At 31.8% G+C, this 25,558-nt stretch overlaps 1 protein-coding gene across 3 annotated transcripts; it reads left to right on the top strand.

Annotated features, from left to right (window-relative positions):
- Positions 1-8,015: 8,015 nt before the first annotated feature.
- On the top strand, positions 8,016-22,586 carry LOC132738381 (chitotriosidase-1-like). Of its 3 annotated transcripts, XM_060725872.1 has the most exons (10): positions 8,016-8,149; positions 11,734-11,773; positions 14,154-14,346; positions 15,267-15,519; positions 16,183-16,307; positions 16,703-16,826; positions 17,040-17,225; positions 17,335-17,451; positions 17,990-19,277; positions 20,748-20,906. In XM_060725872.1, exons 2-10 carry the CDS (start codon positions 11,734-11,736, stop codon positions 20,765-20,767), a joined length of 2,346 nt encoding a protein of 781 aa, XP_060581855.1. In that variant the 5' UTR covers positions 8,016-8,149; the 3' UTR covers positions 20,768-20,906. The 3 variants fall into 3 exon arrangements, with proteins under 3 accessions (XP_060581855.1, XP_060581854.1, XP_060581856.1); XM_060725871.1 differs by lacking the exon at positions 20,748-20,906 and having other exon boundaries at positions 17,990-19,485; XM_060725873.1 differs by lacking the exon at positions 17,990-19,277 and having other exon boundaries at positions 8,025-8,149; positions 20,748-22,586.
- Positions 22,587-25,558: the final 2,972 nt, after the last annotated feature.

The raw sequence follows: 25,558 nt of genomic DNA on the forward strand, positions 1-25,558 counted from the left end.
GTATCAACAGTAAAATTATATTGGTTCCATTATCTCAAGGAGCGTTGTTACATAGGATGTCTCTATTATTAAATGTGAGTCTAAGCATGGTTTGAGTATAAAAGGTATTAAACAGTTTTAAACAGTTTTTCAATTTTAGGTTCTTTTACACAGTAAAAATGATAATTCTTGAAAAATGGAAATGGTAAGTTGAAATGAAATTTTGCAAAACAGATTTTCAATGTACATCATAATCTTGAAATAATATTTCCAGCCCTGTAATGTCAAAACTCCTCTCCTTTAACACACTGCCATTAAGTGTTCCTTCATGTGTTTCACGCGTATTGTTACATGTTGTGAATGTTTGTCTACATTGTAAAATTGTCGTTAACAGTAAGTATCCCCCTCCCTTCGGTAAATACTCGTAGGTCATTTTACGACTTCTCTTGATTTTTAAGTTTCAAATTTTCAAATATGAAAAAAACTTGTGCATTCATACCAATAAACATTCCTTTTTATCATAGGTCAATGGTTAACTCCGGCTCGTTAGGTCAATTGAAACAGACTATAAAAACAGTTGACATTGATTTCAATAGGTCAAATATCCAACTTACTGGACGATAACACTTTTGTTATAATAATAGTTATAGCCTTATTATATACTTTTATGATATTTATTCTTATGTTCTCGGATTTACTGATAACTGCCAAATACTTTAATATACTCGGGGATACATGGGTACAGATATCATATTTGATATCCTGAATGTCCAGGAGTATCTGGAAATGTGTACTCGAGCACACGAGTACACGTGTACATGTGAGAAATCTGGTCTTGATCAGGATGCGCATAAACGAAGTACGTTTATAATTCTAGATGAGAAAGAACGATAGCTAGAAACAACAACAATGAATAATTGATGCAATGATACCACGATGTTAAAGACGAAACTACAATGCTATAAGCTCAAAACAAAGAAACCCCGTTGTTTCGAGCTCATAGCATTTCTTTAATATTTGTACAGAATAACCCATTTATATCCCCAAAAGAAGGGCATATAAAATTGAATTCGCCAAATCGTGGCTACTGCTGCCACGAGTAAAAATATTGATTTTTATTATCACAAGTGAAATAACAAACGATCTTTCCCTGAATTGAACAAATTTTCTGTTTCTTTTATGCTTTTATGGATGGTCATTACGTCTTGTTAATTTCATTGTTATTTTCACGGTTGTAATTTCACAGTACAACGTCAGATTTCACTTAAATCTAGCCAATAGTTTTTCAAGAAAAGCCCGGAAACGAAAATACTTCATGTGTATATTGTTTAACTAATCAGGGGTAATAACTCTGGGTTTAATGGTCGAATCCAGTAACCTCAACGATATTCTCATCACCTCTTGATATAGAAGTTTCATTGAAATTTAGCCATTCACTTTCAAGACCTAGCACGGAAACGAAACTCGGACCCACAGATGGACGCACACACAGACAACGCCAAAACATTACCACCTCCCGATTTTATCGTCGGGGATAACAATCTACCAGCGATCTAACTTGGTGATAATAACTGTGAATGTGTGAAAATTCTGTTTGACAATATCTTAACATGTCGCTTTTTATTTTTCTTTTACCTTTGACGAATTCGTTTCTGATTTAAGGGAGGTAAAGGTGCTGAACGAATAATTCACAAATGTGTGCCAAATTCGTACAAATTTGTCACACACATGTGAGGAATTCGAGCGAAATTTTTGCACGTGTGACGAATTTGATTTTGTGAATATTGAGTAGTAACAATTGTTTAATTGTTCTTTTTTCTCTTTCAAGTAACCAGCTTATATAACGTTCAAATTAATTTCCTTATAACTGATATTATCCTTAAAACTTAACCTTATTTTAAGGTACGATGGTTTTATCACTACTTTTCTTTTTCTACCAGCAGTATTATGTCGAGTTCCATAGAACCATGCATTCACATTTTCGGATGATATTTACTAGATTAATGACTTAAGACATAAGTCGCTTTTCTTAAATACAAACATGTACAGGTATTCTACAAAAATGTATTTTATATCATTTTCTATTAGCTTTGCGTTTCTTTCTTAAATGGTTATATTTTTACAAAGGTGATAGAGGAATAACAAGCTCCATTGGCGGTAAATTCTCGTCATGCTGTAAAACATTGAATAAAAGTCATATGAAAGCTAATATATTCCGAACATTTCTTGCTGAATGTGATCTCAGCGAAATCTGTTCTACCATTTTGGAAAATAAATTTTCAAAGCGTGGACATTGCTCTATCTTTTTTATTTGCACTCGTGTTAACTAGTTTTAAATCGTTGATGTCTAAAACAGAATTCCAAAATCCTAGTTCTGGCCATTACTTGCACAATCTGTACATGATTCAGTTTAATGACTTTGAAAAAATCGCTTGATTTACTGCGGAATGACACTATTTATTTTGCGAGTATTAAAAAAATATTGCTAAATAAATAAAACCATTCATATGCATATGCTAAACATTTTGGTACCAATATTCCTTTTTCAATCTATTGCTAAACCATTGGTTATTTACATTTTTGGCCATTCGACGAATAATATTTTCTTATCTCCGTTAACGAATAATAGACTGCTCATCTGGTTGATTTTCTATAATGAGGTAGCTTTTTCAAGCTTCATAATATGGAACCAGCCTTAAAAGCACAGAAAATGATGACGTATCGAATTCAGTTTAAAACACATTGTCCATCTACATTATTTGTTTTGAATTGGACGAAACTGCATCAACGTAGGGACCATATATTGTTATAGTATATTTCAGATCGTTGTTATTTCAATTGCTTTACTTTTTTCCGTGGCTATTACCCGCACAGACGTACTTTCGAATTTACACTCTCGTTAAAAAAAGATACACAGCGAATAAAGAAATAGAACGACGGAACCACTGCGCTGAATACCAATTCGACGTTACTGAATTTAGCCATGTGTCAGAACGCTTCCCCTTTGACACTTATTTCAAAATAGATTTTATCCAATCACCACTGCGTTACATGTGCTGACTTTAGACAAGCAATTATACATTTGTTTGTAAACAAGCAATATTTTAAGTTTTTTTCTATATACAATTGTATGAGAAAAAACAGTTAAAAATCGAATTTAGCGTTAAAAGGAAAGGGACAACTGAACACTGTACTTATTGATACATGAAGAAGTGACTCGAGATACCCTGACAGGCCAGAAATTGATTTTTTTTCATACAATTTTCGCAAAATAAAAGAACGCCGGAGAAATGCACTCGCTTGGCAAAAAACAAACAAACAAACACACACACCAAAACAACAACACCACCAACAACAAAAAAATAAGCCTAGTATATTTATGGTAATTTAGCATTTGGAGGGAAGTCAAAACACTATTATCACATTTTGTTAATTTTATGACAAATCATTTCACATCCATCACAACTTTCTCCAGGTAACATTTGACTTATTCCTTTCCATTTAACAAATTCCATCGCAGTTTGCGTAAAACCTCACAAGTTAAACCCTTGACATTTAACATGTTGTACGCAATGCGTAAAGAGAAGAAACTTACAATAAATTTGATTCTTGTTTCGTATCATTATCCCCTAAAATATCGATAAAAATCATTTGTTTCTATAAATGCGATATAGGTTAACGACACTTGCATGGGATTTATATAAAACATTGTTATTGTTATAACATTCTCTGTAATGGCGCATTATAGTAATACAATTTTAATGATTCGGAAAATTAATGAGCGCACACGCGCAAAGAAATAAATTTTAAGTTTTCTACGTAATAGAAAGAGCACCGAAACACGAGGGTATCTGATTTGTACGAGGGGGCGTAGCCCCCGAGTATTAATTAGATTACCGAGAGTTTTGGTGTTCTTTCTTTTTTGTATCATAGTCAAACATAAAAAAACGTTCCCTGTAGTTACAATATGAAACCCCGGCAAAAATGAACCAATGAACGAGCATCTAAATATGACATTTCTGTCAATTTCACTTTCACTGCCGTCACAATATGTAAACCCCAGCAAAAATGAGCCAATCAATGGGCATGCTCTGGAGTGCGGGTAACTAATACCCGCACTCCAGTTAACGCACTGTGCATGTATATGTATACGATTTAACCCTGACACATTTTCAACAGAAAGGTCTCCTAACTATGATACAAGTAATAGAAAGAGCACCGAAACACGAGGGTATCTGATTTGTACGAGGGGGCGTAGCCCCCGAGTATAAATCAGATTGCCGAGTGTTTTGTGTTCTTTCTCTTTTGTATCATAGTCAAACATAACAACGCGTTCCCTGTTGTCACAATATGAAACCCCAGAAAAAAGTAACCAATGAAAGAGCATCTGAATATAATATTTCTGCCGCCTTTCCTTTCTTTGCCGTCATAATAAGTAAACCCCTTCAAAAATGAGCCAGTGAACAGGCATGCTCTGGAGTGCGGTAACTGCACTCAAGTTAATGCATTGTGCATGTATATGTATACGATTTAACTCTGACACTTTTTCAACAGAAAGGTCCCGAAACTATGATACAACTATTAGAAACACGAAGCATATTGTTTAATATTAGAGTCTATTAAAACGTGTTACAGGTCTAACAAATGGTATATAATAGTTTTTAGAAATTGTTCGAGGATATTTAATGTGCATAAGCGTTACAGATTCGTGCACACCTCCCTCAAGTTCTAAAATATACAACACCTTGGATTAATCTTTATGATCATGTGTTTCTCGCAAGAATGCTTATTATGCCTGAATACATGTGTATCTTTAATTAGAAATGTATATTAATGGGTCTTATCCGGGATTCCTATCAACGCATTTGTCTAAAAACAGAAACTGTTTCTGTTTCGGTCATATTTGCTGATGACTTTTTGAAGAAGGTTGTGTTATTTATAAGTGCACGCCTACCTCGATACTATAAATACAACTTCTGACAATTATTTTCAAGAGCAGTGTTTATGTCGTAGGTTCAAATAATACAATAAAACATGTATTCAAGTGTAAATGAAATGTCACAAGAACAAAAGTATTGCCCTATTTAAAATAGCAGAATAATATTTTGTTTCGGAACATTTTATTCTATTTACGTACACTATTGACAGAGATATTGTATGTTACAACTATATCGAGAATCAACCATAAAATTATGGTCACAATATAAATGTTCTATTGATAATTTTTACAAAAAGATTTCAAAAAAATATTTAAGGTGATATATGTGTGATAATTACTGATTTGTGGAAACATGGACTTAAACAGATTCTATCGTTTACGACATCACGTCTTTGACATTTTCTACCACGAAATTCAATTATTCACAAGTTAATATCGTTATTAAAACATCCCACTCTCATTAATACATGATGATCACATTTTATAGACACTACCAGTTGTACCTGCTCCAGAAAACGTACTTTAATACCGAGGTTTAAATCTTTTTATATAGATCAGCTAGGGCACTCAAACAGAAATATATACAAAATATAATTAAGAAATAAACTCAAAAATAAATTGAAAATCCTATCTTTGTGTTATTGTAAATCTGATTTGAAAGAAAAGCGTTGCAATGTTTTTCAATTTTTGGCCATATTTTACAAATAGAATAAATAGTCTGAAAAAAAAACGGAGTGAGCGAATGATCTGAAATCTGGCAAAACAAGTTATTGGTCTATACCTACATCAAATGGAACAGTTATGTCGAAATTTTATTTCCAGTCCCACCATGTCAAAAAAACTCAGTTGAGTCCCCTTAAAGAATAGCATTGAAACAACATGTCAATTATTCACATTATTTCTTGAAAAAAATGGTATTTACTATAATACTACAATCAGCTAAATTACAATGCAACCAAATCATTTATATATACAATTTACAATTTCAAATTATGTCTTGTTTAAAATTAATAAATATCTAAAAGAAATGTAATATGAGGTGGACTTGGAAGTTTAATTTTGAACTTGTTCTCTATCCCTTTTAAAACGAGATCAGATAGCTTTCTTCTGCTCATCATGTTAAATTTCCTAAACCAGACGCAAAATTTATAATTGTTGATAAATGGTTGGTCGAAAGAGGGATTATATTAGAAATCTTTATTTCCGTACAATACAATACAATACAATACAATACAATACAATGCAATGCAATTCAATGCAATGCAATGCAATTCAATACAATACAACACAATACAATGCTATGCAATTGAATGCAATACAATACAATACACTTTATTTTAATTGTCACATGTTAGAATGCGAAAATGCGAAAACACGAAGGGACGACAAAGCTTGACTTCCTTTCGTGTTTTCGCTTTATCGGATTTTCGAGGCAACAAAGAGAAAATACGACAGAAGGAGGGCGAAAATACGACACATAAAATAGTTCGTATATTCGCATTTTATCTGTCTTATTTTCGCTTTTTCTCGTTCAAAATACAAAAATGCGAAAACACAAAGAGACGACAAAGCATAACTTTGTCGTCTATTCGCATTTTCGCTTTTTTCGCATTGTTACATTTTCGCATTGTTGCATTTTCGTTTTTTCGCATTGTTACATTTTCGCGTTCGGTTGTACATGCGAAGGGAGACATCAATCTGAAAATACCTAAATGTTACAGCTAATGATAAATTTTGTACCATTAGTTATTGTTTCCCTTCTTGTCCCTTCTTGTTTAAAAACATTAAGTACCGTGAACTAAGAGAAGCATAGTATAATAGAATATGATTTAAATACAATATACTTATTGATTTTTTTTATGAATTTGAACTGTACTCCTTGTATGAGATATTCGTGCAATATGGGGCAAAAGAATTACCATCATGAGAGCTTTGTTTTAAAGACCTGGGGAACGCCTGCCAACATGACATAATGTAATAATTAATAAAATATTTTTAGAAATTATACATCTACGTGAATACAACATAATTATAATTATCTTATTATTTATTTAATACTACATCATTGTGTTAAGACGTTACAAAACTTAATAATAATAATAATTATTATTATAATAATTTATTGATGTCTCCATTCGCATGTGCAACCGGAACGCGAAGATGCGAAAATGTAACAATGCGAAAATTTAACAATGCGAAAAGCAAAAATGCAAATATGCGAAAATGTAACAATGCGGAAAAGCAAAAATGCGAAGAGACGACAGATGGAATTCGAATATACCACAATTTTTGTGTGTGTAGTATTTTTGCCCTCTTTCTGTCGTATTTTCGCTTTGTTGCCTCGCAAATCGGAAAAACCGAAAACGCGAAAAGACGACACAGTCCAAATTTGTCGTCCCTTCGTGTTTTCACATTTTCGCATTTTGAGGCGAAGAAGCGAAAATACGACATGGCGTAAATCAGCCACCATAGTTGAGTGACACAATAACACGTAACATAAGAGAAATCTGAGATCATTCGAACATACATGCATGAAGTTCATTACAATCAAAGCAGCTGGTATAAAACTTTGCATTCCTGACAACAATCCATCCTTGATAATTTTAGTTTCAGTTTAGTTAACAGTTTCAGTATGAATTTATCTATATTATTTTTCCGTTGATGTTTGTGTTTGTTTGTCGTTTTATTTTTATTTTTCTGTTGTTTACTATTCTAAGCGGTAGTGTCATGTCTTATATGAAACAGGCATATGAAAAAGGAAAGTAAAGCAACTTCTATATTTAGTTTGACTTCGGAGGAAAGCTATAAAATGTTTAGCTATACAATCACACTATTTTAAATTTTGTTTTCAACCCTGTTGTCAACATTTTTTATTATTTAATTCTGCGTAGAAATGAAAACTATTATGCATCAACGTAAAACACACACAAACATAATTAATTACAATGACTTAAGTACTCACACGCACTATTGTAATAAGCGGTTTATTTTCGGATTTACAAAAAACGTGTCCCATTGAAAACAATGCGGTGTATGCAAATGAAATGCAAATGAAGTAAAGATACGGTTCGTTAATTAGACGAAGATGCAGAATGTCTTACGCTTGTCAGTTATGTCAAAGTTGATTGTAAACTACGTCAGTACACTGATCCACGTTGTACGTTATAACGTAACGGTATTGTAAAGAAACGTTATTATGAGTGTGTGTTTAATGGACATATCTTAAAAAACGTAAGTGACTTTAATGATTTATAAACTAAAGATACATTTGTGAGCAGTATATTTTGTTATGTCTCATTGTTTTCTATACGATTATGAAGTTTTATTTCATGCCTTTTAGCAGATATCTGATTTATAAATAAAAAACTATATTTGATAATTTCACAGTGTAATTTATCTTCACTTTTCCATATGAAGAGGTGAATTTTTAAAATTTTGTCCCCATGTGATACCTCATATTCATTTTCGCTTATAAATGATATATGAATTCAGATATTGTTAAGCAAGGTTTTGCTTAAACAAAGTTCATGTGGCTCTATAACTATGATTATAAACATAGTCAAATAGGTAACACTTATTTTCATAAATTAAAGTTCATTCAGTTCACTTGATCAACAAACATTATCTCTTGAAGATTTGGTTAAAATCATAACAGCCCGATAATTTCACTTTTTACATGCAAAACTGCTTTTGGAAACATTTGGGCATATTTAATTATTTTACAAGCTATAATTGTAATGCATTATGTTAAACAAATGACAGTTATCATCAAGAAAGATGAGTAAATACGCCAACGTCCGTAAGATACTCTTTTAAATGCATCAATTTGTTCAAGCACTTTCATCAAACAGCAAAACATTTCTGACAGAAGACATTTCTAAGATATTTAAATCATGTTGAGTGCTGGGAATTTCTGCATGTTACTTAGTTCATACGAAAACGATCTTACATAACGAAAACCAACTTAAGGTGAATATTTTTCAATATATCAACATTTGAATTATATTTCATTACTAGTCCTGAACAGTATCTACAGTTGCGGCAAACTTTTTGTAGTTACATAACTGAGATCATTAAAGATCCTGTAACTCTATTTTTATGGTTTTTTTTACATAAATAAAATGCTCAAATGAAGATTTATCAATTTTGTAAGTTCCAAAAAGCATTATTTGTAAAGATATTACCGAAATTACATTTCATGTTAAAGTCTAAGCCAAATTTTTCAATAAGAAAAGAATGAATATATTTTAATGAGTACTTATAATGCTTATAAACACAGTTTGCAGTACATATATAACATATTCTTGAATGTTTTGAAATTGTTTTAGAAGAATAATTATATACATATATAAAATTTAACATAAGTGTTGTTACATCCTTAATTACAACATACAGGATCTTCAATGAAACGATGTTATTAAAATGAATGTAAATAGAGAAATTAATAGGAATAAGTAATGCATGAAGACTTCGCGTATTTTTATAACATTGAAATTTTAAAAGAGCCGAATGCCTGATATTCAACAATGCTAAAGGGCTTCAGCGTACTAAAAATATGTGCGGGGGCTGTTGAATTCATGCAGTGTCACACTTACTGATAAACTAAAGCAAGCACTTTTGCGTCTGTAGGATCATTGTTCTGGTTAAACATTTCACCTTTACATTAAATTCGACGAATCCTTTACCCAACAGCCTCAGATCAGCACGTACCATGGTCCTTTTGATTATTTACCAACGATCAAATTGATTATATCCTTAAAGTAAATAATAAGTAAACGATAGATAGATGTACATAATAGGTAACCTGAGTTATTTCGAGTTTTTCATCACAATAGGCATAAGCAATTATAGTCTGACAATTTTAACCACATTTTAATCATATTGAATATCAAGTAAAATGCATTTAAGCATCATACTAAGAAAAGCAAAAACTGATATTTTAATTTGTCGTGTGATTCGTGTGTCTCAATTAAATATTTAAATTAGCCATAAAATTGTGATCGAGTCTAATACTTTTCCCAACTTCATGGATAACAATTCACTCTCATTACATATTAATAACCTATATGTTCTTAATTCGGACATAAATATAACGGTTCAGTCACGTTTCCTTTTCCTGGTCTCATAAATTCTGTATTAAAGACTTTAAGATGTACTTGTAAGTTGAGAATGAATTGATTGTATGTGCGTATAATTTAATGTGGGCTCGCACACTTCACGCTACATTAATGATAGAGTATGGTTCTATTAACGAATCAGAACAAAAAAGTTATAATGACCATTGTAGATTATTTAATTCGCGACACAAGTGCTTAATGAAAAGAAATATCAATACATAAAAGACTTGATAAAGATAGCTTAAATGATTTGTCTAATTTAGTTCAAGTGTTAGTTAACATTTACGAAGTGTAACGTGACCTTTCGAGAGTTCGGAATGTAAAGTTGTAATTTTCAAGTATTTTTTAAGAATAGTTTGATCAGCATTTGATGTAGTAGATTAATGTTATGCTATCAAACTTAAGCTTTTCTTATTGATGATCATTCCTTAATTATACTTTAAATTGCTTGAATAAAACTAGTCTTAGCAAATGTGCATTACATAAATGTAGTTTGGTGCTGATTGAAAGCAGGGAGGGTTTGTTGGATGGAAGCTATTGAAGTATTTAGTTATGAACACTTGCTTTCTTTGGAACTGACAGACGGTCCCCCTTATTATAAAAGCCAGGACAATAGCCCGACTGTCATGTGTAGTATGTATGTCGGTTCATATGTGGTATCGTGGCTGAAAAAATGAAACAAGACATTAGACAGTTACTCTACATTCTTTTGATGTCCTATTGTATTGTCATGTATTGTATTGCTTTATCACATTTCATGAGTTAAACTCGATGCTTGCAAACTTACGCGATACTTGCTGCGATACATAGGAATAACAAAAGAGAACAAAAATCAACACGAAAGGACGAGACGTTCACATAACGCAGCCCCTGACAAAACCCAGTCCCACTTGCAAGCTAAATAAGAATATGAAATAAAGTATTGCGACGGCAAATGACAATGCGACAATCACATCATATGTTTTTAAAGAACTGTCTGGTCTCTTGTCTTACTGCATTGATACGTGTCGTGTCGCATTATCATCTGTCTTGTGATGCATCACGTCATGTCTTGTATCTTCCAGTGTCATGCGTTCCCTTTTATGACACTTGCGATTTAAAATAAATGATTCTTACTGGATTCCGTACTTTAACACATTATCTATAACATTTTTGTCAGCAAATTTTGTTAATCTTTATGCATTCAAGTGCTTTGGAGTGACAGATCTTCATAATTCCAAAAGTGTTTCGAGAAAATAATGATAACTGGTATGCCAAATGACAAACTGTTCACTAATTCTTCCACAGAAGCAAACACAAAGGTATTGATAGACAACAAGAAATAAATGTGGTCAAAATGTGAATTAAGCTCTTTTAAGAATTGTACCCTCTACATGTGTGTCTGCATGTATTGCAAATTATACTTTTTACTCACAAAAAGGGCGGTATATGCCTTAATCTCAACAGATAATGTTAAATTTACTGTTCATATTTGAAGAGGAGTAAAACTTTAATAGTTTACCGAATTTCAATTAAATAGGAGTTTCAAACTGAAACCTTCGAATACATAAATTTATAAAGCGATGGTTTCTTGAAACTATAATCAATTGGCAAACTATTTCTTTTTTGTTTTGCTATATGCTCAATTTTCTTTAGACATTACCGAATATGACCTAAGAATTTAAATAATATTTCATAATATTTATTTTCCTATTTCAGATGAAATCCTTTCTGTTCTTGCTGGTAATTTTGGTAGAAGGTGAGATTACCTCAAATTTTTATACATATTTTAATAAAACATATTTTGAATAGATGGAATGCTGACAGTACTTGACAGTTACAAGATAAATTGTTTCACGGTCAAATACTTCACAAATATGTACTTGTAAATGGGGATGAAAATTTACATTTTGTTTACGACAGTTTTTTGTCTGACATTTGTCGTTGAAATGTTTATTTACAGTGATTTAGATTAAGTGCACTTTATTAATGTAGAAAGGATAATTTTATATCATGTTGCAAATAAGTGTTGTGCCAAATTTTGATACATGTTACTTTTGTAAATCATATAAATTAAATGTGTTTGCATATACATTGTTAAAACAACGTCGTAGAATAAATTTCATTTCATCATTTATAAATTATAAACACAAGCCTCAACCTAAAACCTTGTAAAACATTTTTCCATATATTTAACTTAATTCATAAATGAATAATCTGTTACTGTTGACATCTGCACTCAAGAAAGTTCACACACATGTCTATGTAGCTGCATGCATTTGCGTCTATATTCAATACACATAAGGTTGTAATTATGTCAAATGTAATGTATTAATCGCATGAAGTATATTTACATACTATTCCAGTTTCAACACGTTTACATTTTTAACAATTCAAATGTCAGCAGTATTGAAACTATAAAGGGCCGTTTATTATACCTTTGGTTATATGACACATACAAACTATCAGCAAGCAGCAGCATCCAGGTCAACGATTTATATTCAACAGTCTATTTCTATCATTGTAAAGTTGCTTGGAGCACCTGCATTGTAAGTGTTCACACATACAATGTCACAATATACATCACATGACACTTGAATATACACCACAATCTGTCTGTCATCGTAATAAGAATGTTCAGGGTGTATGTGGTGTGCTGTGTCCTCAAACTATATGGTCACAATTTATACAACATTTTAGCTTTAGTGTAGTTTGTACTAACTGGTCTCAAATTATACCACATTTTATTTTTATCGTTAGAGGGTTGCCCAGGGTACCCGAGTTTTGTATGTTTATAGCAATAATAATTAAGAAACAAGACAATCTATTTTGTCGTGACCAAGTTGCCCGGGGTGCCTGTGTTGTGTGTATGGCACAAAGGTGTGACTTTGAAGGTTCCGCGAAAAAAAAAGTACAAACATATCTGTGTACATGTTTTAATTTTAAATTCTGCTAAAAGTAACATTATGATTATTCTATCATTGCCATGTTTAGCTGAACTGATTATTTGTTTCAAAATTTGAACAATTATAATTGTGATTGGCTCACAATTGATATTGAAAAGCGTTAAGGATAAAAATAAATCTACTTAAAATATAAAAAGACTGCCCTACTATTTTATGAATTTCACGTCGTTGCAGGTAAATTGGATATATAGAGCCGGTATCAGATGACGTGGGCTAACGTCAATTAATAGGCTCGATTAAACCAAGTTAGAAAAATTAGTAATTAATTTTGCCGGGTTTTTTTGGGCGTTTGTTAAGGACTCGTTTATCAATTTTATTGTCATATCATTATAATTTATGCTGTGTAACGGTCGTAAATTATCTCCAAGTATATTTAATCAAAGATGTTATATTTTATATCCCGGAAGATCGTTTAGCACACATTATTGTTGTGCATGTTTGTTACTTTTAGTTCCTTCTATTTGAATCGTTTTTAGTTTGGTGTCTTGAATATTATCTTGCTTTTTAACTTTGTCGTTTGGCCTCTTATTTGTTATGTATATGCTTTGTTACCTACGATCCCTTCAAAATAAATATTATTTAGTTCCTTCCTTTTCTCGTCAAGGGCAAAGGCATTCTTTATTTTTCGGGGCATACACTGATTTTCATGGAATGGCACGACTGTTTCACACGGATGGATCCCTGAACACATCTGCGGTTGATTTAAAACATTTTGCTATAGCCGTTAGTGTAATTACCACTACCGTTCATAAACAGACTCAATTAAACCTACGATCCCTTCAAAATCAATATTGTTTAGTTCCACCCTTTGTTTTCTCGTCAAGGGCAAATGCATTCTTTATTTTTGGGGACATACACTGATTTTCATGGAATGGCACGACTGTTTCACACGGATGGATCCCTGAACACATCTGCGGATGATTTAAAACATTTTGCTATAGCCGTTAATGTAATTACCACTACCGTTCATGAACAGACTCAATTAAACCTAGCCTGTCACATTGTCAATTTCGTTTTGGACGTACTTTAGGGATTCTGTTTTTCACTTTTTTACAGGCAGGTCTTACTTACCATATTCATTTTTTTTCATTTTAGAAGTTTTTCAGACTACAGACTTGCGTGTGTGTCACACTACAGATCTTACAGTGTTTATATTATTATTATTATCATTAGGTTGCTTTGGATACCGGGTTGTGTGTGTTTATACAAACTGGTCACAATACAGACCTCCTGGAGCTAAGTTCCTTCCAGAAGACGTTGATGCCAAATTGTGTACACATCTAATATATGTTTATGCCAAGCTGAAAGGAAACAAGCTGGAACCAACAGAATGGAATGATGACGGGTCGGCATGGAGCGAGGGCATGTCAGTAAAATTTCTGTTAGCTTTTATTAATGTTAGAATGATGAGCTGGGCCAATTTAAACAGAAATATATGCAAAGATAGTTAAGAAATATACTTTGAAATAAATTGAAAATCGTATTTTTATACTTTTCCTAGCCAGATTTGAGTGTAAAGCGTTTAAGCGCTTTTCATTTTGGGTTAGTTTTTTTACAATTTGAATAATTATTGTGGAAAAACGAAGAGCGCGAATGATCTGAAATTTTGCACAAAGATTGGTGGTCTAACCCTACATGAAAAGGTACATTTATCTGGGGAAAAATATTTTCAGTCCCATCATGTCAAAAAATCTCAGTGGAGACCCTTTAATCTTCATTTATTGTATCATTTGTATGGAGGTTCCTGTATTTGTGGAACGAAGCGAAAAAACAATCACGAGTCGAGCCAGAGTGTACATTACATAGAAATCATTGTATTTCAATTTAATGTCATTCATATACTTTCACTTCAAATGAATAATTGTACTTTGATTGATTAAAATTGAATATTTTCTTCATTGAAAATAAAATGTGCAATATCAGTAGCAAATAACTTTCAATAACTTTTAAAGCCCTATGGAATTTTCTTTGTCAAATGTATACAAACATTTCGAATGATTAAACCCACCACTTTGATATCTAGCAATCCCATTTGACTTATGTTGGAATAGATAAGTTTATATTTCAGTTTTTGTATAACAACTCATATATGTTAAAATATTTAAAAAAAGAAAAGTAATCATTATCCTTTCATGTACTCTATAACAAATTGAAAAGTTACAGCCTAGTCCCAGATGTGTTAGTTAAATGAAAAATACAGATCTGTAAGTGCAAGTAAACAGTATTTTCCATTAACGAAGTGTAAAATGCTACTATGTGGTTGCAATACATGTTTTAATTTTATAGGTATGACCGTGTCAATAACTTGAAACAGATCAATCCTGAGATGAAGACATTGCTAGGGGTAGGTGGTTGGATGATGGGCAGTAAAGATTTCAGTAAACTAGCATCTGGTAGAATATCCAGGAAACTATTTGCAAAGACAAGTGTAAAGTTTCTGAGGGACAGAAAGTTTGATGGTTTAGCGATTGACTGGCAACATCCCACTAAACGTGGTGGCAAACCACAAGACAAAGTTAATTTTTCTTTGCTGCTTAAGGTATATATTCGTTTTAAACATTATTTGAAGATTAAAAACATTGATTAGGTCAAAAAAAAATTGAGTGAATTGTTGGTAATGATATGTTGCATTTGTCTAAAAATAAAGTAAAACGGCACAATGTATTTATGACCAAAACCAAACATTATTAGAGTTTATTCTTTTGTTCAATAATTTATTCATCATGAAAAAAACAAAAGCTTTACACAGAAAAGACGAAGATACGTTATTGAGTTGTTATGTAAACTTGAAACACTTGTTACTATATACAGTAAAAATTACCTTTGATTATGAATGTCTAAACACCGATAATAAGTTTGCGGCACGGGGCCGATAACTATAATCGGCCCGCTGCAAAAAGAGTAACAATGACTTAACTTTTTACGTCATCAAAACATATAGCTGTAAAGTAAAAGTATGTTTTCAGCACAGATTGTTTGATTTTATGATAAACACTTGAATGTTATTTGTACAAATACAGTTTTATTTAAAAAGAAATGAAAAAACACGTCAGACTCGGGCCGGCCCTGAAACAATTAATGTTTTCAGATAGAATTCCTTTTGGCTAATATTCATTTCGGGACCGATTATCACCTGTCATGTAATAAACATCAGTAAGTCGTTATGGTGATGATAATTAAAATGCTGGATTATATCTTCTAGGAGATTAGGAAGGCGTTTCAAGATGATAGCAGAAAGACGGGTTTACCACCATTATTGCTTACTGCAGGGGTATCAGCAAGTAGAGAAGTAATTGAGGAAGGCTATGAAATTGACAATTTGACAAAGTATATATCATTAATATCTATACACGATTGTCTTAAACCTTAAGATATTCAATATTTCAATATATACTGGTGCGGATTAAGATTTATTTTAGCAGAATGGGTCGCCAAATAATACTTGCAAAAAACCAGGCAGACCCTCTAACTCTCCCTCCCCCTGTGGGTCCACCCATTATAAACTTTTTCAAATTTTTCAAACATTCATTGGTCAAGGATGGATTCTGTTGTGCCTTTAGTCGCCTCTTTTAAATTTCTGCTACTGTAGTTTGCAAACTGTTAAGCATATCAATAATCTAAATAAATTTAAGCAAAGCAACGTTATTGTATCTCCAAAATGTTTGTAGGAAACATATAAGCTGACGATATTAATAGTTTCCATAATTGCCAATATTCAACAGATATACAGATTTTCTGAATGTTATGGCTTATGATTTGCACGGTGCTTGGGATAATTACACTGGGCACCCTAGTCAGCTGTATCCCAGAGAGGAAGAGTTTGGGCCGCCAGCTGAAATAAATGTGGTAAATATATATTAACATTGAAATGAAATTTTATTTTGACTTTCTTACTTGAAATGATCAATATTTATAAAAAAAATGAAACATAGATACTCTTAATACAAATAATGTCATAACGCAAAAAACCAAAAACAAAAAAAACAACATAATTTCTTTTAGTGTTTTATACATACGGGTTATACAAAGGGTAACATGTATTCTTTGATTCTTTTTTAGGATTCGGCCATGCGTTACTGGATGTCAAAGGTTCCTGATAGGACTAAGTTAATATTGGGCGTATCCTCATATGGACGAACTTTCACACTTCGCAAAACACGACATAATGACTACAACGTTCCGACGACGGGACCTGGAGAAGCCGGAGAGTTCACACAGCAACCGGGCATGCTCGCATATTATGAGGCAAGTAATATATACATGTACTTGAGATAATGTAATTTGCAAACCTATTGTAGACATTAATGAAGTGAAATTTATTAATTAATTATTGTATTCTTGAATGCATTTTCAGCGATGTTCCCAGTATGCTGATGCAAAGCGAGTCTGGGATCCGGTGAGTCAAGTTGCTTACTGGCATAAAGGCAATCAGTGGATTGCTGGAGAAGATGTTGAAAGCGTTAAAGCAAAGGTATCGTATTATAAATTAGCATGCAATTAACGTTTAATGTGCTTTTTGATATAAAAAAAACTAACATTTAAAGAATGCAATGTGTCTCACATCTGTATTAGTAGTTGATGTTGCAATTTGATTCACGTATTTCATAACCAGTTTTCAATCTCGATGACTGTGCTTATTAATATTATGATAAATCTTGGAGTAAATGTATAAAATCACAGTAAAACTAATAATTCAAAGACTAGTTTTAATTACATTCATATCATGGGTTTAATGCAATATCATCCAGAAATACAGAAATAAAATGCAATTATTCTTATTCATGATTTCGAGACAAATAATTGGGCTATAAAATGACAATTTGGATTCAGGTTGGTTAGGAAGTTTGTGAAACAAATATTTATGTTGTAAATAACCTTTGCTTGTTAATAAGAAAATATTCGTCTCTCATTGCTTCGAATGTCTTACGCTTTATGTCTTTGTTCAAATTATGTGTAAAGTAATTTTGCTATTTATGTTACTAAAATAACAACCATGCACACATTTATAGGTGAATTGGACAAGAACGTATGAAATAGGAGGAGTGATGTTGTGGTCGCTAGATACAGATGACTTCGACGATATGTGTATATCTGAACTTTATCCGCTACTTAATGCCGTAGTAACTGCTCTTAATGATCCAACATTTGTAACAAGGAACACATCTTTACATGATCAGATCATGCACATATCTTCTGACAAAAATATAAAAAGTATATCTGAAACTAAAATCTCCGATAATGAAATAACACCTACAACTACTGCCACTAAAATAAAGCCTACGGCAAACATTACACCAAAAACCAAGATTTCGGAAACAGTAAGCTCTAAGGTTGTGGATAAAGCTGCTAACGTTAACTCCAAAATTATGGAAACTAAAGTAAAAGCTAACATTCACGAAAACAGTAAAGTACAAAGTTTGGATAAAGACAATACACTACAAACTAGAAATAACCAACCAGGATCAAAATCTGACCATGATACTTTAAAATCTACAAAAAGTAAAAAAGTTAAACCGAAAGGGAAAAGGAGGCGCATGAGTCCAAAGATGCGCCGGATGATGTTTCTTCGACGACGAAAACAGCAACAAAATAGGAAAAAACAGTTAAAAGGTAAAGGAAAAAGTGATAAACCAAATGAAAGTATTAATAAAAACAAAAGGTCTAAAGCAAAAGATGACTCACCCACTATTAATCAGCGGAGTAAAAATGTAGATAACCCAACAGATAAATTACAAACAGAATCAAATATAAGCAGCAGCATTGATGTACCACGTGAAAATGAGTCGTTAACTGTCAACAGAAAATTAAACGTCAATACGGAAGATAATAAAGACAAAAAAGTGTTTTCAGGAAAGAGCAACCAGGAAAGTTTGATTGTAAAAGAGGAAGCAAAGATAACCACAATAATGAAATTAGCTTTTAATGACTCAAGTGTTGATGAAAACATTTTAACAAAAGATATGCTTAAAAAGGGTAAAAACAAAACAAAAGTGACAAATGGTTCGAAAATAACTATTGGAAAGACATTGAGAATTGCACCAAGGAGAAAAGCAAGGCCAGTTATTAATATAAAACAAAGGCACATGCAACTGAAAGCTACAACAAATACTAAATCAGATAAACCACAAGGAGAAATGAATCCGCTGAATAAAAAATTGAAAACAAATAAACTATCAGACAATTTTAACACACATGAAACAACTACAAACAATATACGACAAGAAAATACGTTAAAGTCATTAAGTAATCCAACAGTACAGAAGAATGATAGGCAAAACGGTAGAAAAATAAAAACAGGTAAAAAGAAAATGAAATTGCGCAGAAAGAAAATTTCAAAGCAGAGAAAAAGAGTTAAAGTCCGTCGTAGGAAACATAAAGCCAAACCGAAGACCGTAAACAATTAATCTTTTTTTCATTTAACATAGGATTTAATTTGTTTAATTCATTTTTATTCATCGCAAAATTCATTTTACACTTGTATTATTAAGTTGTATTAATAGGAACTTATGAGCTATAAAAATTTTCAAAACTGATTATCTTATAAGTTTCCTAATGGGTTGGCAGATTTGTTAAGATAATTGTATTTCGTAATGAAATTAAAATGCTTGGACAGTCTGTAAACTGAGAATTCAATAACTGTATTTAATCTAAATGATTTATTAAGACTTCCTAATTTGGTACACATTTTGTCAAAATATAACAATCTCAATAAAAATTGTTCGATTAAATTGTTGTTCGATTAGTTCACCAACTTGAGAATGATGTGTATTATACAGCTGTTAATACAAATGTGTGATGTCTTGGGCCAAATAAAAAAAAAACCTGAATGTATCGAATGGATTATATAAGATACTTATGCATGCTCGCATGTGTGTGTTTGTTTATTCTCGCTTGACGGGTGCCTTTTCGGTGACCTTTTGTAACTCAATGTTGTCGGAAGCTGATCTTGTTGAGACTGGATATTGTCTGAGCTGGATGTTGTCTGGGTTTGAATTTGTCAGGGGCTGCATTCCGTAAACGTCGCTCTCTGTTGTTTATGTCTATACTCACATTCAATTCTATAAGAACTACAGTAAGTTACCTTTAAAGGTGTTTCTGGATTCCGGTAATCAAAAAATATTTTTTGAAATGAACTCCAAGCTTCTCCATTTATAGATTGAGATTTCGGTAGAAGGCGATAAACTTTGTATAAAGTAACTTTGAAATATAATAAATTCAATAATGTGCCATTAAATATTCTTCTTAAATGTGTCAATTCTCATTATTTGAATAAATTTCTTTCTTTGCCCTTTGGAATTAAATTATTTTTATGGAGAACAATTCTGATTATCTTTTGGTATCATGACTTAAAAACTCGAACGCATAACGATTTAAATGCTAAAATGTTACATATATCAATGTAACACATGCTCCTCATTGTAACAAAATCGTAAAACATGAAAAACGCTTATTTTTCGCTTTTTCGACGCTTATTTAGAGATAAAGCACACAATAAAAATAAACATACCTTTAAACAAGATGAACATTATTTAATTGTTAAAGATAAATGTTGAAAGGAACAAGATTGTGTTTCCAAAACTGTAAAGGCTAATTCATATGTCAGAAATATTCGTATTATAACTATGCACATTTAGTATTCATTTCTTTCAATGTATTTCTTATCTCATGTTTCCTTTTACGGATCGGCTTTCAGTATAGTGAATATACAGCCTTTTTGATATCGTTATTAGAAGAATCTACATGTACTTTGCTTTATTCGTTTTACAGGTAAATTGGATGAGGTATAACAATATTGGCGGTATCATGCTTTCACCGCTTGATATGGACGATTTTACCGGCATGTTTTGCACAGGAGATATATATCCACTTTTAATTTCGATTCACAAGCAACTTCTTGCACCGCTTCCGAAACATTCTAGGGTGCGAACTAATAAGCGTCCTAAGCAAGTCCCGTTAGGTGTTACCAAATCACCTACTTTTTCGACAACAGAATCTGTAAGTACTTTTTCTACAACGAATTTCAGTTATGAATTCGCCTATGAAACTACAACAGAACTTCCAGCAACAACAACTGTAAACACTTTCTTGATAAATCAAAGAAGAAATAAACTTCATGAACACATTGAAAAAGCTAAAGTAGCAAATCAAACATATAATCAAAATATAACCAAAAACAAAGTAATTTTTCAAAAGAAACAGAGCAAAAAACAGACTGCAACAAGTGCATACTTTGATAGTCTCGCAACTGGTGAAAGAAAAAGTCCAAGCAATTACGTGGAAGGTGTATTGACTGGTAAACAGATTCCACGAAGCGCAACATCTACACAATTTGGTACAACAGTAAATCAAGCTGAAACAAGTACACAGATACTAACGTCCGTGGCAACACAAGCAATTCAAGTCACCAAAACCAGCCAAGAATCGGATATGAGGAATTTTTTGAAGAACGCAGCTGATCTACCATCACACAGTCTTATTAATGGAATTATGAAACTTCTCGGGAACAATGGTCATTCAGATATTAGTGGAGATAAAAGAATAATCACAACATCATCAGATTTGAAGATTGCATCGTCTACGAAAGCTACTACTTTTGAAACAACTACTGAAGCAATTATTCGAACTCATTTAAATGAACCTGCTATTAGTATTAGAGATTTAAGAATATCGGCTCCGACACACACACATAACAAACGTCATTTAGTTCAAGAGATCAGAAATACAGGGCGAGTAATTCAACCGTTCATCGACAATCGTAGAGACTTAATATCAGGTGGAAGTTTAAGAGAACATTTGAGAATTCAACCGATCAGAAATGATTTGTCTGTTCGTGTTAACCACCCAGCTAGTGGTAAACAAGTGTTTGATACATTTCAAAAAGATATGCAGATTGAACCTATCAAACCAAAAGAGCTTGTCCCTCCACCATTTCCACTTCCAGATATGAGAGAAGCTCGTCCAAGTAAAAGTTTTCTTGACATGAAAGATCTTGGTTTTCTCGCCAAATGAGTTATTTCTTTAAAGCAAATCACCGTAGTGTATAGTAGCAACCGTATAGCAAGAGTATACATGACAATCCAATATATCAGCAACGATACTTTAAAATAGAGTGAAATAAGAATCCCCAAAGAAAGCCCAACGCGGCAAAATAAAACCAACATAGTGACGTTACATAATACAGCTAAGTTACATAATAAAGTTACGTTTTCATAATGCAGTGCAGTTGTGATACATAATACCGATATGTTACATAATACAATACCGTAATATTATACAGTTACCTTTAATTATACAGTGACGTTACGATAAACAGTATACAGTCAAACGTTTATAACTAAATGAGATTCATCCTACATATGTATATACACTTCTATTTCATTTATTGTCATTTCATATCACAAAATGTTTAAACAACATACATACATTGAATATGTTTGTTTTTTTGCTTGTTAATTACGCTAGTGAATATTGAACATACATCTTTCCACATATGATCTTTTTCACTATGTAAATAAAGTAGCGTATAGCGATACTGTTGCTGTATTATTGTGAAACCAAAGATTTATAAACAAATATTATAGTTATAATAAAATACATTCGAACGGGTTAAGCATTATATTAATATGATTCTTGGTGCGTCCATAACGTGTTTACTGTCAAACTTGCGACTGTTGATATTGCATGCTCAAAATGTCCGATATGAAGAAACTTTCCACATTATTTGCTTAGAAATAACATGGAGTATTTTATTTTTTAAATGAACTTAGTTAATAAGACTTGATGAGATATGCATCCACTACAAATACCTTCAACATGACGAATATAAACGAATATAAACATATGTCATTTAAAATATGATTGGTTAAATGTAGTGTCAAATTGTCAATATACAGTGGTATCAAATTGGCACGACCGTAATTAAAACATAAATAATGTCTGATATGTTTATGGTTTTGAATGCTCGTTTTTGTTTTATCAGTAATAATTGTCGTTCGGATAACAGAATTTAATTCTCATAAATGTCGGTTTAGTCATTTATATTTCCAACCACATTTGGATTAAAATCTCAAATTTATCATTTAAAATTTCTAAGACGTGAAACGTATTGCTAAGTGATTTATACCATTTAATAAATGCAGAAATTTAAGCTGAAGGGACGGATATTTGATGCTAGTTGAAGGTTTATGTAGTAAGTTGCATTCATTGTGACTGACAACAAATACAATGATATTTTGTAGACCTGTTAAAGAAATTTAAGATGTCTCTTATTAAATGAGATATATGTTTATATGTAATAATTTGCGACAGTTGAAAGGAAAATACATAGACAAAACGTGTTAAAGTAATTCACTGTTTGTTATTACAGATATCGACGCATGTAATATAAATCAACATTAACTTTTTAGAAACAGACGTGGGTTTAATTAATTTTACCGTTAGGTGACATTTTATATCTAAAATGATTAAATATCACAGAAGTTATTCTTGTTTACTATAATTGTGTTATCAATCACATACGTGTATATATTTATTACTTTATTTGAGTCTCATAACAGGTATATACTATCTTCATTTGAAAGATAACTCATCATATAAAGACTGTCCAAAAAAAGGTAAATGAAAGATAAAGTAAACAAAAACAAATAATTAAAAAATAAATAATACGCTGCTATAAAATATATGCAACTAACACACAAACAAAGTCTAACACCAGTATTAGATCAGATCAAAGAAGATCTTATTTATTCTGAGTAACTGAACTGAAGAAGAAAAAATTGCATAAACTAAGAACACATTGTTACATGTACATACAAATACTATTACATTATTACTAGGGTCTTTGATCTTTAATTCTTCGATGTGACATTATCTAAAATGTATTTAATCTATTTAAGCCAATTATACAGTTTATCTATTCAATCATTCGTTCAATCCAGTCTCATACACATATAACATTATATAAGATACAGGTGTAAAGTCATTTTATAAGAATCGTAAGACTAAGCATCTAAAACTTAATAGCACAAACGCTTAAGATCAGTACGAGGGGAACATTTTGATAAGTGGCAACAACTCATTTTAACCATGATTTGCACTTGGAAGCATCTGTATATTATATTGTTGGAAAGATTATTGATTTTTCCACCCAACAGTCTATTTTCGCACGATTTGAAAGAGCACTAAATTTTAGCAGGTCATTTAAATACATGTGATTTTGTATACTTGTTGTAAACATGGCTGAGAAGAAAAAAAGAGCTTATTGCAAAACTCGTGGGTTATTGGGTAAATGCGCGCCAGAATTAAAAACGGATATGGAGAAAATGCCCCTCCATATTATAAAATTTCCATGTCGGTGTCAATGTATAAGGAAGGTAGAACTAATGTTTAGGATGATCCACGCCCTGGAAGCCAATTTCCGCTACCTGTGACAAAGAGAACAGCACTGTAAAAGCCTTAAAAAATAAAACACATTACTTTGTAAGAAACAGACGTGGGTTTAATTAATATCAAAAATAAATTTAAAATACATAATCATATGTCAATTTGAAATATCAAGCATTGGGAACACATATAAAAAATGTCATCATAATACAGATCATACCATTTCTAAAGAAACTATTAACAAAATGAAACAAAAATTCTAAGATACTTTTCTGGTAGTGCTGTCATTAGAAAATAAAAATATTTATGATTGTAATTACCTTTTACTATGAATAATCTTCAAAATGCATAGCTTAAATATCTTTCACGATATTGGTAAATAAATCAAACTAGACACATCTTTGATAACGTTTTTAAGCAACGAAGATATATAAATTTATAATAAACAGTTATCGATCGGGTGAAATTTACTTTTGAGATGCGATGTCATGATTCTAAATTGCTTTAAATGATCTCATTATATATTGTATTATCTTAAAAAGTGATCATTCTCTGGGCGGCACACCTGGTTTACCAACATCGAAAATACATTTCCCCACCGGGAATTATAGTAATGTTTCAACAAAATGAAAGTTTTATCGATAATTGTTGCTCTTCATTTTTTGTAGAAATGCTTGGAAATTGTTTATAAATTCTTTCGAGGTAAAATAGAATGTACTTTTCAAATAATATATAAGTAGATTCAAGACTGGAATTAAACTTAGGTCTTAGTTAGTTAGTAATAGTTATTATCATTAATCCTGACATAAAATTATTTCCATAATCTACAAAATATGGAAAGACAGGATCAACAAGAAAGAGTTGCATTCAATGAACGCAACCCCAACACAGAACCATGGACAAGGATCCCAGCAGGGCATCCAACATGACTGGACATACGGGAAAGAATAAACGGACATAGTTGTTAATAATCAATTGTAATAGTGTGCATTGTTGTAGAAAGGGTGATACAAAATGGAACATTTATTATTTTTTATTCAGCTTAAAGCAATACTTTATGAAACCAAAAATAGATTATAACGGAAAACCCCCTGGTTCAGCTAAAACGATTAAATTTCTAGTTTGTTTTTAACACCTAAGATAATTGTACAAAACCTTATATGCAACGTATCTTATTCGTTTTGATTGTATATTCC

This window comes from Ruditapes philippinarum, unplaced genomic scaffold (assembly GCF_026571515.1).
Source record: "Ruditapes philippinarum isolate M1 unplaced genomic scaffold, ASM2657151v2 ctg1032_1_1_1_1, whole genome shotgun sequence".
NCBI classification, from domain to species: domain Eukaryota; kingdom Metazoa; phylum Mollusca; class Bivalvia; order Venerida; family Veneridae; genus Ruditapes; species Ruditapes philippinarum.